This window comes from Salvelinus fontinalis, chromosome 6, assembly GCF_029448725.1.
Source record: "Salvelinus fontinalis isolate EN_2023a chromosome 6, ASM2944872v1, whole genome shotgun sequence".
In the NCBI taxonomy this organism is placed as follows: Eukaryota; Metazoa; Chordata; class Actinopteri; order Salmoniformes; family Salmonidae; genus Salvelinus; species Salvelinus fontinalis.
In genome coordinates this window covers 34,659,509-34,677,662 of record NC_074670.1, presented here as the reverse complement: position 1 = coordinate 34,677,662, position 18,154 = coordinate 34,659,509, and the positions used below count along the sequence as shown (strand labels likewise).

At 42.2% G+C, this 18,154-nt stretch overlaps 1 protein-coding gene across 1 annotated transcript; it reads right to left on the bottom strand.

Annotated features, from left to right (window-relative positions):
* Window positions 1–1,793: 1,793 nt before the first annotated feature.
* On the bottom strand, window positions 1,794–17,399 carry LOC129858604 (protein lin-28 homolog A-like). The gene is made up of 4 exons (XM_055927924.1): window positions 17,390–17,399; window positions 15,984–16,156; window positions 9,065–9,249; window positions 1,794–3,375 (listed from the first exon to the last, which is right to left on the bottom strand). Exons 1-4 carry the CDS (start codon window positions 17,397–17,399, stop codon window positions 3,156–3,158), a joined length of 588 nt encoding a protein of 195 aa, XP_055783899.1. The 3' UTR covers window positions 1,794–3,155.
* Between the last annotated feature and the right edge of the window lie 755 nt (window positions 17,400–18,154).

Below are 18,154 nucleotides of genomic sequence, written 5' to 3'. Positions count from 1 at the left end.
AAGCTAATTGTGCATAGCAGTAAATCATACAAGGCAAAGTAAAGAGAACAAAATAATTATTAAAAAGGTCATAAAATTTGTCCCGATATTTTTAGACCACAAAAGTAATCTTCTGTCAAGATGAATGCACATCCTTTGCCATTGGTGGTGTAGATCCAGCTAATATGCCTTAACCCCAAATTAATGGAAAAGATAAGCACTGCAATTCCATTTTGGATTATGGCAAAGCTGGATACAAAACTTGCCTGGGACATGGACTTATCTCAACAGAAGACCCCTTTGAGGTATCTGACAAACTTAGATTTTGGGTGTTTACGTCCCTTTAAACTCAAACAGCATTGAACAAGATAAAGGCAGACATGAGTGGCTAAGATATCTGATGTCTGGTATGTAATGGAAAACCCATCACAGTTAACCTGGTCCTAGATCTGTATTTGTTTGGCGTAACAATGACAATAGGAGTTGGCAAGACAGCACAAACAGAGCTGGGACCAGGCTATCACAGAGTGACCTAAACCTGAATATGAGGAGAAGCTGCGGCGCAATTTAGAAACAAATAAATAACAAGGACTATTTTAAAAAGGCTTCTTAATAATTCTAAATATATATTAATTGGATGTTAGAGGTCTGTCTTTCAGCTTCTCCTGTAAAACGGGAGTACGGCTGAATGGCGTAGCTAGTTCTAAATGCACCTCCATGCAGGGCTGGGTCGATATTCATTAGTGCACACGGTAGCAGAAATGATTCGCAACAAACAAAAACAAGTGTTTCTTATTGGACAAATTCTGGTAGTCCCTCCTTGTTTCAGTCCGTTTTCTTCCGTTTTGGTGCCTTGTGACTACAACTGTGGATTTCCCAGTGGCGTGCCGTGGGCCTGGGGCCTTCAGTGAGGTCCTACACAGTCCCACCCGAATTAATCCACCTCTTATTACCATCATTATGATGCCATGGCTCTAGACACTATACATTTAGATGTCGGCGTTGGGCGACCTCTCCTTACAATGTCTAACTTTTCTTGAAAAGTTCGTCTTGAGAATGGCGTTATAATTATATCCTCGACCAAATCGATATCTTCTCCTCCTTCCGCCATTGTGGATTGAAAAAACAGCTTAGTAGTACGCGAATTAATTCGTTTATCAAATTCAGTTTCCTAGTTCAGCATAGACCTGCCCATAGGACCTGCCTCTCAATATTGGTAATCCAGTCAAAAGACGTGCACGCACTACGCCTGCTAGCTGGCTCCTGTGTAACACTGGAGCCAGCCAGCAGGCGTACAATAGCCAACTCTAAAGCTGATTGGTTGACACTAAATTTTAATTTCCATTCACTTTAAGCTACAAGCGCCCGCACTGGTGATTCTGAAGGCCTGAGGGCAGATTTTAGACCCCTGGCAACACATGATGGCTGAATATGATTGGATAAAAGATTTAACATAAAGACCAGCCCTCCAAATCTCAACCTGGGGCTGGAAGCAGTGCAACCAAGAGGAAAGCTATGAAATGAAGAGTATAACTCTTACTCTGGGGAATAATTTAATACTTATTTGTGGGAAAATATATTTAAAAAAAATTATATTCTGATGATGTTTAGGCCAGCAGAGAATGCCTTGCTGGCCCTGACGGCCCACCACTGGGTGTTCCTGTATAGTCCCCACAAGCTGCTTGGAGACAATGTCTTAAATAAGTACCTAGTAGTTGAATAACTACTTGTACCTAGTAGTTGAACGACACTGAATAAAAAAGGGTTCTCAAAAGGGTTCTTTGTGGTGGGATAGGGTTCTACATGAAGCCTTTTTCACTCGAAGAACCCTTATGGTTCTAAGCAGAACTTTTTTTTCTAAGACAGCAGACAACGCCTGATGCTGCTGCTGCTATGACTGTCAAGTATAAACAAGACAAGTATGATTATGTAGATTCCTGAATCAACCTCAAGAATCCATTCAAATCTTGCATCTGATTTCTACATGGTAAATTACTTATGTTTGATACATTTCATAGGTATTGGTGTGATTACTGGAGTCAGTGACTCAATTCCAAATGCTGATGTATGTAGTCTAAGCAGAGGATGATCAAGTTGATTATACAGATGTAAGATCTTAATTTAAGGCAGTTTTCTACTGCAGGAAAATAATCCTGCAGCAACAGGAAATGTGATTTATTATGTGGATTATAATTAATGGGAATTTTTTGTAAGGGTTGATACATTTTTCTTTAGGGCAAATGAAGTCTGAAATTTACAAGTGGAAATTACAAACTTTAGAAGCCTTGAATACACTACAAGTTGCATTTCCTGCTGTGCTGGAAAATTCTCAGCAACAACAGAGTGATCAAATTAAGATCCTACATCTGCAGGGTCCAAGTGTCTGGTTGTAATGTAGCAGCAGCAGATCAGACATGTACCACGAGGGAGACTGAGCACCTAAGAGACAGCATTGTGCCTGCCCAACATAAAGAAATTACGCAACAACAACAACCATACTTTTTGGTTTGACATTCATTTGTCCCCAGGACATCTGGATGGTCACTTACAATATTGGCAGCCACCAATACATTGCCTCCAGCTATTACCCAATACCCCGTCCTGTTGATTCATATGTACCCACCCATTACCACCCATGAGACTAACATTCATTTGCAGAGGTGTAGTGTCACAACTCTGTCTTTGTCGGATATAGTGGGGTGTAAACAATCAGGAAAGTCAAGAAGTTGTAAGGCAGCAAAAGTGTTTAGCTATCTACTTGACACTGTGATTTTAAGCTTCCTGGTGAGTTTAGTATAGTAGCATGCCAGTGTGAGTGGCATGGTTTCTCATTATCTGCTCTGTAAAAAATAAACAACTTTCTATTCTATAAAGACATCAAAGTAATATGTGATGTGCCATAACTTATTACAAGTTTAAACCCCTCATTAGCGGTTCCATACATTTTTACAAATATTTCCTGAGTGCTATAATAATACAGCTGTATTTGTGAGTGTTACACCAAAAAAATATTAACTTCAGTACATTCTTTCTTCATGATCGTTTTGTTTACAAAAACCTGAGGTAGTTCCAAAAGCATCTTATATAGTTGAAAGGAAACTTAGCGGCCATCTTTCCAGTAAAGCAGTTTGATTGGCTTCTGTGCTTCACCCAGCTTCCATCCGGCGTCTCCTCGTTCAATCGGAGCTCACGGGGGACGGGGGCGAGTGGCCGTGTTCCTCCTCGTCTCCTTTCAAGGAGGAGGGCTTTCCCTGAGAACGTGGCGAGGACTGCTGTGCTTTGATTGGGCAGTTGGCGACCATGTGGGCAATGCTCTGGCAGAAATGGCACTTCTTAGGCTGGGGTGGCAACTTGCACTCCTTGGCATGGTGGTCCAGGCCTCCGCAGTTGTAGCACCTAAAAAACAAGACGGCGTGTTTGAAATTGAAGACACTGCACAGAATCACTGATCTACAAATCACCTTGCATCTCAAATAACTACTCATTATGTGATGAAGGTCAGCAATTCTGAACCTCGCCTTGCTCAAACTGATCCCCTCAACCAAGGTGATAAATGTAGGACTGGGCCAAATGTATCAAGCGTTGCAGAGTAGGGGTGCTGATTTAGGATCAGCTTAGCATTTATATCACAATGAATAGGATTGTATGGACAGTGAGGACCTGATCCTACAGATGTAGGATCTTCATTTGATCTCACTGTTACAGGAGAACTTTCCTGCAATGTAAAAAACTGTATTGTGTATTTGAGGTTTAAAAAGGCTTCTGATGTCATTTCCAGTTTGAAATTTCAGACTTTGATTTTTCCTTAAGAGAAATGTATATCAACACCTACAAAAATGTCCAGTAATTGTAATACACCTTTTTAATATTTAACTAGGCAAATCAGTTGAGAACAAATTTTTATTTACAATGACTGCCTACCCCAGACAACACTGGGACAATTGTGTGCCACCTTTTGGGACTCCCAATCATGTCCAAATGTGATACAGGCTGGCTTTGAACCAGAGACTGTAGCAACACCTCTTGTACTGAGTTGCAGTGCATTAGGCCGCTGCGCCATTCAGGAGCCCTTGCATCCTACATTTGATAGGAGCGTTGGGCCAGTAACCGAAGGGTTAGTGGATCAAGGTAAAAATCTGTCGTTCTGCCCCTGAGCATGGCAGTTAACCCCCAACAACAATTGCTCCCCGGGCACCGATGACGTGGCTATCGATTAAGGCAGCCCCCGCTGCACCTCTCTGATTCAGAGGGGTTGAGTTAAATGCGTTAAGACACATTTCAGTTGAATGCATTCAGTTGTACCTGACTAGGTATCCCTCCTTTCCCTACATATGGCCCCTGATCTTGTATTGAGTGAGATGCGCCGTCACCTGCAATCCACAAGAGGGGAGCATATGCCAGTTAGGCTAGTGCTGCAGCAGCCAAATGAGAACTCTGGCCAGTTCCATGCAGTGGCCTTATTTATTCATTGTATTTATTGAACCTTTATTTAACTACGCAAGTCAGTTAAGAACAAATTCTTATTTACAACGACGGCCTACCCCGGCTAAACCCTAACGACGCTGGGCCAATTGTGCACCGCTCTATGGGACTCCCAATCATGATACAGCCTGGAATCAAACCGGGGTCTTTAGTGACGCCTCTAGCACTGCCTATGACCATCCTTTTCATGTGAACAGGGTTAAAAGTGGGTTTAAAAGTGCAAATGATCTTTGTTCTACCCCATGTGCAAATGCAAATTGAACATAACAGCATGCAACTCTTTTCTACAGGATGTACGCTATTTATAAAAGCACGTTCTCTCTGTATGTTTCAGTAGGCTATTTGTTACTTTAAATGGCCTCCCATCTACAAATGAACCACCCTTTTCATTGTTTGTCCACAGTACTTTGCTGCAATGAGCTACATCAATTATATTCCTTCTCCATAGAACATACACAGAGTATCACAGTCCATGCAGAAGGGTTAGGGTCAATGGTAGCCTTATGAGTAACCTTCCTTTGATAGCTTTGGTTTAAACAGGACCTATAGAATAGCCACGCGTCCAGGGGTGGCTGACAGATGGGCAGTGGGGCTGTCACCGCTGCTGTGCCACTGAGGAGCTATTAAGGACCCCCTTCCTCCAATGATGTAGATGAGGCTTGGTCAGGGGAGGCTCAAGGAGGTCAGTTGCTTCTTTGTACCACTGGCCGTTGGGTTGGTGTCAAGGCCCAACTGTCTCAACATCGATTATGGAGCGCGTGCAGGAAAAGGGAAGTGGTCCTTTGTCTAAAAAGCCGCAGCAATGATCTCCCAACTCTGACCCCCACGGTCCTCTCTAACCCCCGCACCCCAACCCCCTATATTTTAGTCGTATGCGGTTGCCATGGTTACCACGACCTCTAACCCCCTCCCGGGCTCCTACATCTGTTATCAATTAAATGGACAGGGTTTCCCCCCCCCCTCCCTGCGTCATATATACCTACTAAATGCGTCAGCATGCTTCAGTTCGGCTGGCAACTGGCCGAAGTCGGCTTGGCGAACCGAACACGTGTGCTCGCATACTACCTTGAAATACCTTCGCTTGAAAAACATTTAATGGCATTAGTACTGTTTGTCCATTTTGAGACACCGTAGTCAGTACACTTCCTCAAAATAGTCAGAATTAATCAAAGATAATGCAAGAAATCTGTCATTGAATTTGACGTTTTTGCCGAGGAGACATTATTCGTGCAATTTTACATCTAACTAAGGTGTTTGGTACAGTATTTCTCAAACAAAACAATGTGCATGAAAACGAGTCGTCTCTCGTTGAATGACAACAAAGGCTTTACTGATGAATCCTTACTGTTGACCAATCACCGATGAAGGGGCGTAGACTTCGGCTACTGACTTCATCTTGTCTCAAGAAAACATTTCGTATGTCCGAACAACCGAAAAAAACCTTACCGAAGTCCAAAATGAACAAAAAACGTCACAAAATGTCGTCATAATATATGCACGAACTCTTCCGAACTGTTTCGGCTCGGAAGCCTTAAGGTGGAATCAGAAAATAAATTGTGGCTGATTTTGGCCATATTTTAAGAAATATGGAGAGTCCAGATAACACTGGTGAAACGAGTGCCAGGGCATGTTTCTAATCCCACGCAAAAACCGCCACCTAATAAAGAATGTTAAATATGCCATTGACAAAAGTCATTGACAAAAATCCTTTAGAATCGTAGACCTATGTACTGACTACTCTTCAAGATATAAAACAGTTTATCTTACTCTCCGTTGAAAATGTTGGAGTTGGCCCCATATGATTCCTCTTATAAGAACCAGCATAGTCTTGGGAGAGTGAATCATGCGCCACAGGCCTCCCGGGACTCTTTGAGGCCGTAACAATCTCCATTCTCACCCTGACTATACTCTGGGCCTAATCACAACTGACAGGAGGCCACATTGATATCCCTCTCTAACCCATCACAATATCCACAATGGACAAAGGACCCACAATGTTGGCCCGCCTCTCACTTTTACTTTACGGTGAGAAAAAGTGAAGGGATTTCTGCATTTTAAATGGAATGCATTATGCAAGTAGTGGGGTATGGAACCTTTTTTCATGCAAAAGGGTTCTTCGGAACCTTCTCAATGGAAAAAAAGGCTTCAAGTAAGGTTCTTTATGGGTAAAATGGTTCTACCTAGAACCATTAAGGGTTATTTTACAAGGACAAGTCCAAACAACACGTATTTTTGTAAATTGGTCTTATAACAAACATTAGTAATATTTCGACATCAAACACTTGCCAACTTAAATAAAGCTTTTTTTTTATCAATAAAAACACCTAGAATTAATTATTTCATATTTTACTAGTTCTAAACTGTAATGACAGGCTAATTATAATCCACATCTAAAGTGATTCAGAAACATTCATGTTACCAGTTCAGGTCACCACCACAAAAACACATTCTGTGGAAGAGGTTTGGAAAAGGTTTTCCAAGAGAGAACCACTGGGTGTAACTCCACAAGGGACGTCAAGAATTAAACAGCTATTGATCCAGGTCACACGTCAAGCCTGCCTGTGTGACCCTAACCTCGGCCAGGGGTGGGGGTCAAGGAAAAGAAGAAGGGGACAGAACAGGATAAAACTGAAACACCATTTTGAATCATATCCAAAATGGATGGACCATTGCAGATGTGAGATCCAACCATAATAAAGAAAATACTTTGGGCCACCATCTTTTGAGTATGTTAGACCCCTACTATGGTATACATAGATGTGGTATGTGTGTAAGATGAATATATACATTGTTGCTTATCTGATCAAAATTTTCTGTTTTAGTGTGTACAGTTTAGTGCAGGGGTGGGCAAACTTTTTGACTCGAGGGCCACAATGGGTTCTAAAATTTGACAGAGGGGCCGGGCCAGGAGCATTTGGAGGGAGTGTTTGGGCCGGATATACTAAAGCATTAAATGTAGTGTGTGCAAACCTCATAGCACAGTAAGAACACTACAACCCAATTTATTAACTGTCTTTCAAATGTGAAAAATAGCCCTTATCAGTTAATAAATTTGTCTCAAGGAATATGCAAGATATGGCATTTACATACTATTTCGCAGATACCGGGATGAGGAAATGTAAATAGATTAAAATAACATATGCACTGTGATTTATCAAGATTGCGTCTGTTTTTAATAAGTTTCAATCGAAGGTGCAAAGTTAAAGAAATCAACATTTATTGAAAAATGGAATCACTTTCAACATTCAAAACATATTATTACACAAGGAAATACTCAAGCTCAATAATATCTACTTGTGTTAAACTCCGCAAAATCATGGATGGATTGTCCTGACCGTGCGCTCTACAAACTCGCCACGGACGCCCTCGCCTTCACGCGCAAACAGTACACGTGTATCGTTGCCAAGCACACAGACATAGGCTGTATTAAATATCCTACCTGCAGCTGAAAATTTAAATTTAAATTAAGAGCGATGTGCGGTGTGTTAATAAAGCTACTGTACCGCTGCTGTGCGTAAATGCGCATTGCTCTTAATTAAAAGACGCACTTCCAAACTTTCCATATGCATTTTTTCATAACACAGCAGAAAAACTCACCATTTCAGTGGGAACAGTGTTGTTGGTCTCCCTTTTTTGCCAGTGCATCAAAGTCTGGAGTTAGTTTTGTTGTGGCAATTCTCAGGACAGATCTGAGGTGTTGGTCAGTTAACTTGGATCTGTGATGGGCTTTGTTGATTTTCATGACGCTAAACGTCTGCTCACACACGTAGGTCGAGCCAAACACCAGCATCTTCTGCGCCGTTCTCCGGAGGTTTGGAAACGCGGTCTCGTTAAGTGAAGCGTAAAAGTCATTCAGTTTAAGAGACTTGAACTTCTCCTTTGAGACGGAGTCAGACTGAAGATCGATCAGTTCCAATTGCAGCTCCTGCGGTGCTGATTCGGGGTCTTGTGACAGGGGACAGGACACCAGTTGAAGTGACTTGTCAATTTTTTCAAAATCACAGAACCGACGGCAAAATTCTCTGTGCAGATCAAAAAGTTCTGTTGACTCTGTAAATTAGCTGCCAACCTCTGAGCAGTAGCCGCCCGTTCTTGTGTTGACTGCTTGCTAGCATAGTTTGCATGCTTCGTGGCAAAGTGACGGCTGATATTGTACTCTGAAAACCGCAACAGCTTCTTGGCATATCAGACATACAGCCGTTGATCGGACTTCAGTGAAGAAGTATTTTGTTGTCCACTCCTTATTAAACACTCGGCATTCGCTGTCCACTTTCCTTCTCTTTGGTCCGCTCATTTTCACAGAAGGGCTTAATGGTGACGTGAAACGAAGTGAAAATTAAAGTGAAATAAAGAGAAATACGCGCCACTCCAACAACGGTCAATGTGTTTTGAGTGCGCCATCTATTGGGGAAACGTGGGCATTGCAGGGAAAGGGGAAAAAAGGAGGTTTTTACTATAATTTGGACAAGTTCGGCGGGCCGGATTAAAAAGCCTAACGGGCCGTATGTGGCCCGCGGGCCGTAGTTTGCCCATGTCTGGTTTAGTGTATACCTTGTCCCCATTCGATGTACAGACAGCATGTGCATACAAGGCAGGCACTCACCTATCTCCTTTGGAGCGGCGTTTCTGGACGCTCTTGCCTTTGGGTCTCCTCTCGCTGCCCACACAGTGTGTTCCCTCCGGCCCAGTGACTCTCTGGGACTCCAGGCCTTTGGCTGACTTCTTGAAAGTGAACTCTACCGCCTCGCCCTCCTTCAAGCTGCGGAAGCCCTCCATGTGCAGCTTACTCTGGATAGGAGAGAAAGACAGGAGAAAGAAACGTCAGAATAGTGTTAGCAGTTTCACCTTCATTCCTGTGCCCTTTCCAAATGAATCTCAGAGTAGGAGTGCTGATCTAGGATCAGCTCCCCCTATCCATATAATTCTATTCATTATGATCTAAAAGGAAAAACTGATCCTTTATTAGCAGTCCTACTTTGAGACTCTTGTGAACATGGCCCTGTAACCTTTTAGACGTCATATCAAATATCACATTTTGAACACTTTCCACCGGGCATTTCAAACATATCTTGGAGGATTGTTTAGTCGTCTTGTGTGCATGATATGTTCCAAATCAATGATGACGCAATCCCAAAAACCTTACAGCATCAGCTAACAAATCAACTAATAGTCAGCCAAGGGAGACGCTGAGCAGTGACCCCTGTGAACACTATGCTATCTTCAAACTTTTCTGACAGAGATAGGAGCTATCTGGCATCTGTCCTAAGTCTCGCGACTGTTGATCATTCTGTCTCACCTCATAAATAAACAACAACTACAAAGCCTCTTATTGTCAGACAGACTATTTGTCCTCCCCCACTAGTCTGCATTGGTCTGTTGCCCAACACTGGCCACAGTGGCCTGTGAGTCTCCTGTGTTTGAGTGGTAAACCTGATGTGATATACTTCACCCATCCCCCTCTGCCAAAGGACCAGCATTCCACACAACTACGTCCCCTACCCCCAACCTCTCTTCCCAACTACATCACAAAGGACCACTAACACACTAACCACCACTGCAGGATTCTTGCTGGGAGGGATAGGGTTGGGGGTGGAGTAGGGTGGGGTAGTCAGGGAGACATTCCTTGGATGGTTGTTTGGCAGAGAGATACGCAGATAAGTTGAGAATTAACACATTCTCACTCCAAATGATAGGTACCTGCATGCTTTGATTTAATAATTGATTGATGGTTTTACTAAAATGTGATACATTCAGAATGGAATCAATATAATCTCAAAGCCTGACAGCATTCAACAGCTCAAGAGTAGGGACACAATCAGCACCATAATCCTACGATTAACGCTAAAGACTATGCTAACATCAAACCAGGTTCGTGTTCCTAAGGGCACACAACAGAAAATGTCTTAAACGTTATGAAGTGGAAAACTAAAATAGTCCCATTCTGTTTCATTGGTGACAAATTAAGACGACCCAGTACTTTAGCTACAGACTCTTTTTTCTGATCCCATTCTGCTGCCTTCACCTCAGGTGACCCAGGCAGCGCTGTTCAGCAGAGAGAAGTTCAGCCATGAGATAAAAACAGCCTTGGCGAAGGGGAAAATGAGGGAGGAAGGGATGAAAAAATGGAGGGAGGAAAGGGGAGGCTATGAAAAAAAAAGGGGAATGTGCTGTGCATTAAGGGGGCATGCCAGAGGCAGCCTGGGTAAAACAAGAACCCTCCAAAATAGCTTTTGGATTGGTGGTATGGGATATCTGCAACCAGGCAGCAGATATCGTTGATTTTGATATGATTAGCAATGAAGTTTCAACTAACCTTTGAGAATTTCACCATTATAGGGTGATCAATATTGTGCTGCAAACAGAATTCCACAATTGTAGAGCCAAAAACCCAATTATTTCTCTCATGTTTAGGTCAGTGTCAGGACAAGACTGATGGCTATACCACCTCATTTAGCTATTTCCTATTGCCATTTGTCTAGGTTCCTGGACCCAATTTAGGAGCGGAAAGACATCAGCCATGCTCACCACAGAGGATTTCCTCTCCAGAAACGTCAATGGCTGCCATTGTCAGGCTGGGACGATCTTATATTATTTGAGGAAATCTTAAGGATATATTTAAAGACCAGGGGGTGGATTCCCAGACCCAGATTGAGCCTAGTCCTGGACTAAAAAGCAAGCTCAATCAGGACTAGGATTCATCTGTGAATGGGAAACTGCCACTATCTGATTTATCCTTCATTGACAGCCTTCTCTGCATATTGCTTCAAATATCAACAACACTGTGTGTGTAGCTGTGCAGTTGCATTGATGGGAAGTTTTAAACAGTTACAATTAGGCTAGCTTGAAAAGAAAAGCATTAAAAAGTATGTGCCATAGATTGTATTTTAACCAGGACACTAATTCAGATACAAGCCACATGGCCTACAAAGAACTGCATCTATTGTGTAATGAAAATTAGCAATGCAATAGCATCTAGCATTATATTAAAGTGAACCGTTCCTTAATACTCTAATGGTCACTGATTAGCATCGGCTGTGAAGTTACAAGCAGATCTGAGACACACGAGGGGTCATCCATAACTCAATTTGGGTGACTAAAGTGCCGAGTTGAAAAGCTGCTCCATTGAACATTGGCCCCAGTGAACGTTAACTCACTTCCCCTCACACATGTGACCTCCCCCGCTCCAGGTCCATCCATACCCACCCCCAACACAGAGAACATACCATGTGGAAAGAGAAAGGAGACTCCTAGTATGGTCTTAAACCCTACCAACCTGGTGAAGTGCATTGGAGGGCGATATGAAGCTCTACTGTAGGCTATGTCCATACTAGCTTGAAGAAAACAGAGTGGGGTAGATGAATGAAGACATACGAGGAGAGAGAGAAAGAGGACAATGGGAAGGGATTGCTGCTAGGACAAAGTGGGGCTGAGGGGCTCGGTCACGGCCGAGAGGAGCATGCTTCATTGGGATACGTGGTCCTATTGTTCACCTGCACACAATGGCCAGAAGGCCCCGGGACGTCATGTTCTCTCCCTGACATGCAGCGACTCATTTCGGGGCCAAAGACCCATTGCCACAATGCACCGTAGCCATAACGCCCATCCATCCATCATGGATGAACATTGAACACACATGATCTTGCCTTCCTAACAATGGCTAGCAGGGTTGGGGTCACTTCCATTTCAATAAAAAAAGTAAACTGTAATTCTAATTACGAATTTTTCAAGCATTGAGGAAAATTGGAATTGGAATTTCAGCTTGCTTCCTGAATTCAAATGAAATGTGATTGACCCGAACCCTGATGGCTAGGGGAGGAAATCAGTGGAGAAGTCACTATGTAAGATGTCAAAGGACAGAGTTCAGGAGGACATTGTCCCAGTTACATCGTTAACAGATATTGTTCACTTATTCAAACATATGCTTTTAAAGGCTTGGAATCTAGAGTGCCGGCACTAGAAGAGGGATGTCTGCATTCTGGGAAGAATGAAATAAGTATTTAGTCATACAAATTGAGAAACTTATTGAGAAATAGATTAATAGTAAAGAAAGGTTTTCAGGAAGAAATCATTCATTTGGGGTGTGATTGTAGTCCTGGCCATTTCAACAGATCAAAAGCTCAAATAAATGGTCTAAAAAGCAGCGGTTCTGAAAAGGAGGAAATAGTTATAATTACATGTAATGGCTCAGGTACACCAATAGCGTTTGCTGGCCAAGAGTACTTAGCACTTCTGAACGTAATTTGTGAAGCGAGTGTGCACTGATTTTACATGTAGAATCGGATGAAAAACATTGTCAGTCAGAGGTCTACAGCTGGTGGTTCCTAAAACACTGCGTGCTATCGGCAGACAAAAGCTAGATCCACTTTCAACGCAATGTGTGCGAGCCTTAAGGGCTCTAGACAGTCTAAACAAACAGAACTGGCGGAGAACCGTTTGCATCACCTTCTAAAAATGTGTACGCACAAATGTATATACAGTGGATTCAGAAAGTATTCAGAACCCTTGACTTTTACCACATTTGTTACGTTACAACATTCTAAAACAGATTTAATACTTTTTTCTCTCTCATTAATCTACACACAATACCCCATAATGACAAAGTGAAAACAGGTTTTTAGAAATGTTTGGAAATGTTACTCATTACCTTGTTGAAGCACCTTTGGCAGTGATTACAGCCTTAAGTCTTCTTGGGTACGACGCTACAAGCTTGGCACACTTGTATTTGGGGAGTTTCTCCCATTATTCTCTGCAGATCCTCTCAAGCTCTGTCAGGTTGGATGGGGAGTGTCCCTGCACAGCTATTTTCAGGTTTCTCCAGAGATTTTTGATCAGGTTCAATTCCGGGCTCTGGATGGGCCAATCAAGGATATTCAGAAACTTGTCCCGAAGCCACACCTGCATTGTCTTGGCTTTGTGCTTAGGGTTGTTGTCCTGTTGGAAGGTGAACCTTCGCCCCAGCCTGAGGTCCTCAGGAGCAGGTTTTCATCTTTTTGGGATGGTGCCAGGTTTCCTCTAGACGTGACGCTTGGCATTCAGGCCAAAGAGTTCAATCTTGGTTTCATCAGACCACAGAATCTTGTTCTCCTGGTCTGAGAGTCTTTAGGTGCCTTTTGGCAAATTCCAAGCGGGCTGTCATGTGCCTTTTACTGAGGAGTGGCTTCTGTCTGGCCACTCTACCATAAAGGCCTGATTGGTGGAATGTTGCAGAGATGGTTGTCCTTCTGGAAGGTTCTCCCATCTCCACAGAGGAACTCTGGAGCTCTGTCAGAGTGACCATCAGGTTCTTGGTCATCTCCCTGACCAAGGCCCTTCTCCCCCGATTGCTCAGTTTGGCCGGGTGGCCAGCTCTAGGAAGAGTCTTGGTGGTTCCAAACTTCTTCCATTTAAGAATGATGAAGGCCACTGTGTTCATGGGAACCTTCAATGCTGCAGACATTTTTTTGTTACCCTTCCCCAGATCTGTGTCTCAACACAATCCTGTCTCGGAGATCTACGTGCAATTCCATTGACCTCAGGGATGGGTTTTTGCTCTAACATGCACTGTCAACTGTGGGACCTTATATAGACAGGTGTGCGCCTATTAAAATCATGTCCAATCATTTGAATTTACCACAGGTGGACTCCAATCAAGTTGTAGAAACATCTCAAGGATGATCAATGGAAACAGGATGCACCTGAGCTCAATTTCGAGTCTCATAGCAACAGGTCTGAATACTTATGTAAATATAGTATTTCTGTTTTTTTGTTTGTTTTTTTAAAATAATCTTTTAATACATTTGCACACAAAAAAATCTAAAAACATTAATACATTTGCAATTTTTATTATATTTTTTTTATAAATTAGCAAACATTTCTAAAAACCTGTCTTTGCTTTGTCATTATTGGGTGTTGTGTGTAGATTGATGAGGAAAATGTTTATTAAATCAATATTAGAATAAGCCTGTAATTAACAAAATGTGGAAAGTCAAGGGGTGTGAATACTTTACGAATGCACTATATAGTGTAGCGAATCATTGTACCATGTAAACCACTGTGAAATATATTTTCCATAACCCAAAATATTGTATTTCAGCTGTTTGAAGCTTGTGTACAAAACTGAAAGTAAATGACGCAAAAACATGGGAAGATTAGAAATAGTGCACATAGAACTGATCTACCGCTTCTTAGACTTGCTTATAATGAAAATGACAGATCTTTATCTCACATTTCTATGTGAATTTGGTCAAGTTAAACGTTAAACCCAGCCATGTAAGGCAAAGGTGTGCCTAGGCCGACCCAATGGGGAGCCAAGCCCACCCAATCAGATCGAGCAAATATCTCTACTTGGCAGTGTGCCAAACGGACATTATTTGTCTTTTTACCTAAACATGCAAACACCATCCGATATAATTCAAAGCAAGCAGTGCACTAAAATGACATTCAGATGAACTGGAATGACATTCACTCTCATGGGATTGGTTGCCAAAAAATAACTAACTGAAAGCCAAAAAATGGCTCTTGAATGAATTGTGAATAATGATGAGTGAGAAAGTTACAGAGGGTCAAAGATCATAACCCCAAGACATGATAACCTCTCACTATTACCAATAACAGGGGAGGTTAGAATGTCTTGGGGGTATGATCTTTGACCCTCTGAAACACAACCAAAATGAACTGCAAATGCATCCAACAAGTTTGTAGAGTCACAAGATTGATGTAGTCATTGAGTGCTAGGGATATGGGGACAAATACTAATCCTTTGACTACGTTATTTATAAGAATCTTTAGGGGTGTCAATTATTTTGACTTGTTAAACAAAACTTATTTTTACCTTTAGGCAAGGTGCTTATTTACAATGACGGCCTAAACCTGCCAAACCCAGATGATGCTGGGCCAATTGTGTGCTGCCTATGGACTCCCAATCACAGCCAGTTGTAATACAGCCTGGATTTGAACCAGGGTGTCTGTAGTGACCCCTCTAGCAATGAGATGCAGTGCCTTAGACTGCTGTGCCACTCAGCTTAGCCCTTTCCTTGTTTTTCCTCAAACATTAATAACCCTTAGGTAGAAAACATCAGAAATTGTTGCAAAACCATCGATATTTTATTAGGCAAGTCAGTTAAGAACAAGTTATTGGCAGCTCGGTGATTCGATCTAGCAACTTTTTGATTACTGGCCCTATGCGCTAACCACAGTGCTACCTTGCCTTCACCCACACCAATTCGGTCAATAACAAATAATATATATTTCTCAGAGCAATTGTATTAGAATAAAATAACATACTTTCCGTTTTCTTTTTTTGCATCATTTATTTTATACAGTCATTATTGCTCATCTTTATCAAGGGTGTCCATGATTTTGGACCCCACTGTACATGACCACGAGGTCACATTGTAAGCCAGCAACGCATGCTCGTTTGAGAAGGAAAAGTGCCTGAAGATGTTATTCTGTGTCAAGGTATAGTGGACCACCATTCACCACATATTTGGTGTGAGAAGAAGACGGTAAATCAGTTCATTTGAAAACCAAGGCGCCCCTCTTACCTGATGGACGAACACATCGACCGGTGACTCGAGCGGGACCCCCTCTCTGTTGGTCATAGACAAAAACCCAAAGCCCATGCGCACGTTGAACCATTTACATACGCCAACACCGTGGAAAGATTCCGAGTCCTCCTCGGTGCTTGGTCCTTCATCCTCTTCGGTCTTGCAGACTCCTGTAATTTCGAACAATATGTTAAACAATGTTCGTTTTACTATTTACCAGAACACAAGAAAGGAGTGTGCGCGTAAAATTGCCATTCAGCTTCGTTCTTTAATTGTTTTTCCTCGCGCATCCATAACCCTTAGGTAGAAAACGGGGAGAAATCGTTGTAAAACCGATCGATATGTTACGATTTAATTTGATCAGTAACCAATCATATCCATAGGCCTAAATATAGACCTATCTACAAATCATTTCAATACATAAACAACAATATTGTATGGGTCCATAATGACAATTATTTATAGGTCTAACTCTGGCTAGAAGGATTTGTTATTCTCCCATCTTATATTTAAATCTTTCACACTTAGGATCTATATATTTCACACTCATAGTGAGTATATATTAAGTGTACTCGTATGTGAAGAAACAACACAGGCCAACACGAAACGAATTACGAAACCTAATATATCACTAAAATGGCTAGTCTATGTTGCACTGAATTTTATGGACCTCTTGTAGCTGCGTTTGTGCGACAGAAAAAAGTTACTTGTAAAAATAAAACAAATTAATTTTAATTTACAATACTACATTTGTAAATTCGTCTACAAAAATAAACATTTACATTTATCAAGTGCCTACTTTGTCAACAACACGAGAACTTAAGTCGGGTTAGTCCATTGGGAACAAAATAAAGCATGTTTTGGTATTGACTAGGCAATTTAAAAAGGAAAATAGTTCCATACTGTACACAATTGTACATTCGTACGCTGATATTCATTCTATATCTCTTTAGAGACAGCGACTACACTAAACACAATATATCGTCAGAGTTTTACTCAACCTGGGAATTCCTGGTTAGAGACAGAACCCATCTTGCTAATTCACGCCTTGAGTAAAAGGAAGCACCCAAGTTAATGTAGGATATCCTTTTCCCCTTCCGAGCAGCGTAATGTCCACGGGTTCCCACTTTCATGCCAAATGCGCTGAAAAGCAAAAGCTCAACTTCGGGGGGAAAGTGGGAGGGCGAAATAAACAAAAGGATCTGCCAACGTATTGCCCCAAACAATGAGGGGTGGGGGTCACAGGGAAGAATTTGTAGAAGAATTACCCAAGATCTAAAAGACAATGCAAGGTAACCCAGCCCCCTAAACCTATTCATCTATGGCCATCAGAGAGACTCCTTGGCTTCATAGCGTCAAAGCAAATAACCAATCAAAGTGTTTTAGTCCAAATTATTGCCTACCTTCTGCCATGTTCGGTCCCGCTTGTCTTTAGCCTATATCAGTCCCTGTCCCCCCTGTGTTTTGGGCTGGACGTCTCGGGCCCCGCTCCGCGTTGGATCACGTCTTTATTCCTCCCCTGGTCAGTTTTCACACTTGGTCAATATAGAAAGGACCAGGGAGCATCTTCTTCCTACCACCAATCAACCCTCTCGGTCGTGTCCACGTGATTCCCAATTAGCCTACATGATTAATTGCACGTTCCTGATATTGGAGGGCCCCACATATGTCGAGTGACCAATCACAATTCAGAGAGACCACCGCACAGTTGCTTATGCAGAGAGACCACCGCACCACTGCTTATCGGCGCTAGCCCCGAGCCCCGAGCCCCCACCCCCTCCATCTCTCTCTGTCCTGAGTGCGAATTTAGCAGCCATCGACCCCACACAGCCTAATAAAACACAGCGCAAATGGTCAGAGGCAACTGCAAACCCACCAGACAACATTACATCCGAACATTGCCCATATATGGGAGATGTTGAATTAAGAATGTATAAATCAAATGTGTGCGTAATTTATGTTGAATAAATATCCCTTAAATAATAGAGGGTATAATAGGTTATTCGAAACAACTCCATGTTATAACTAGGCCTATTTCGCTTTCGAAATTGGGTGACGAAATGAAGTGTAACGTGGTTGGGTTATTAATATTGAATAGTCAATGTGTTCCATAGTAATCAGTCACTTTGCTGCTGTCGCAATGTTGCTGATGGATGCAAAAAGTTGGT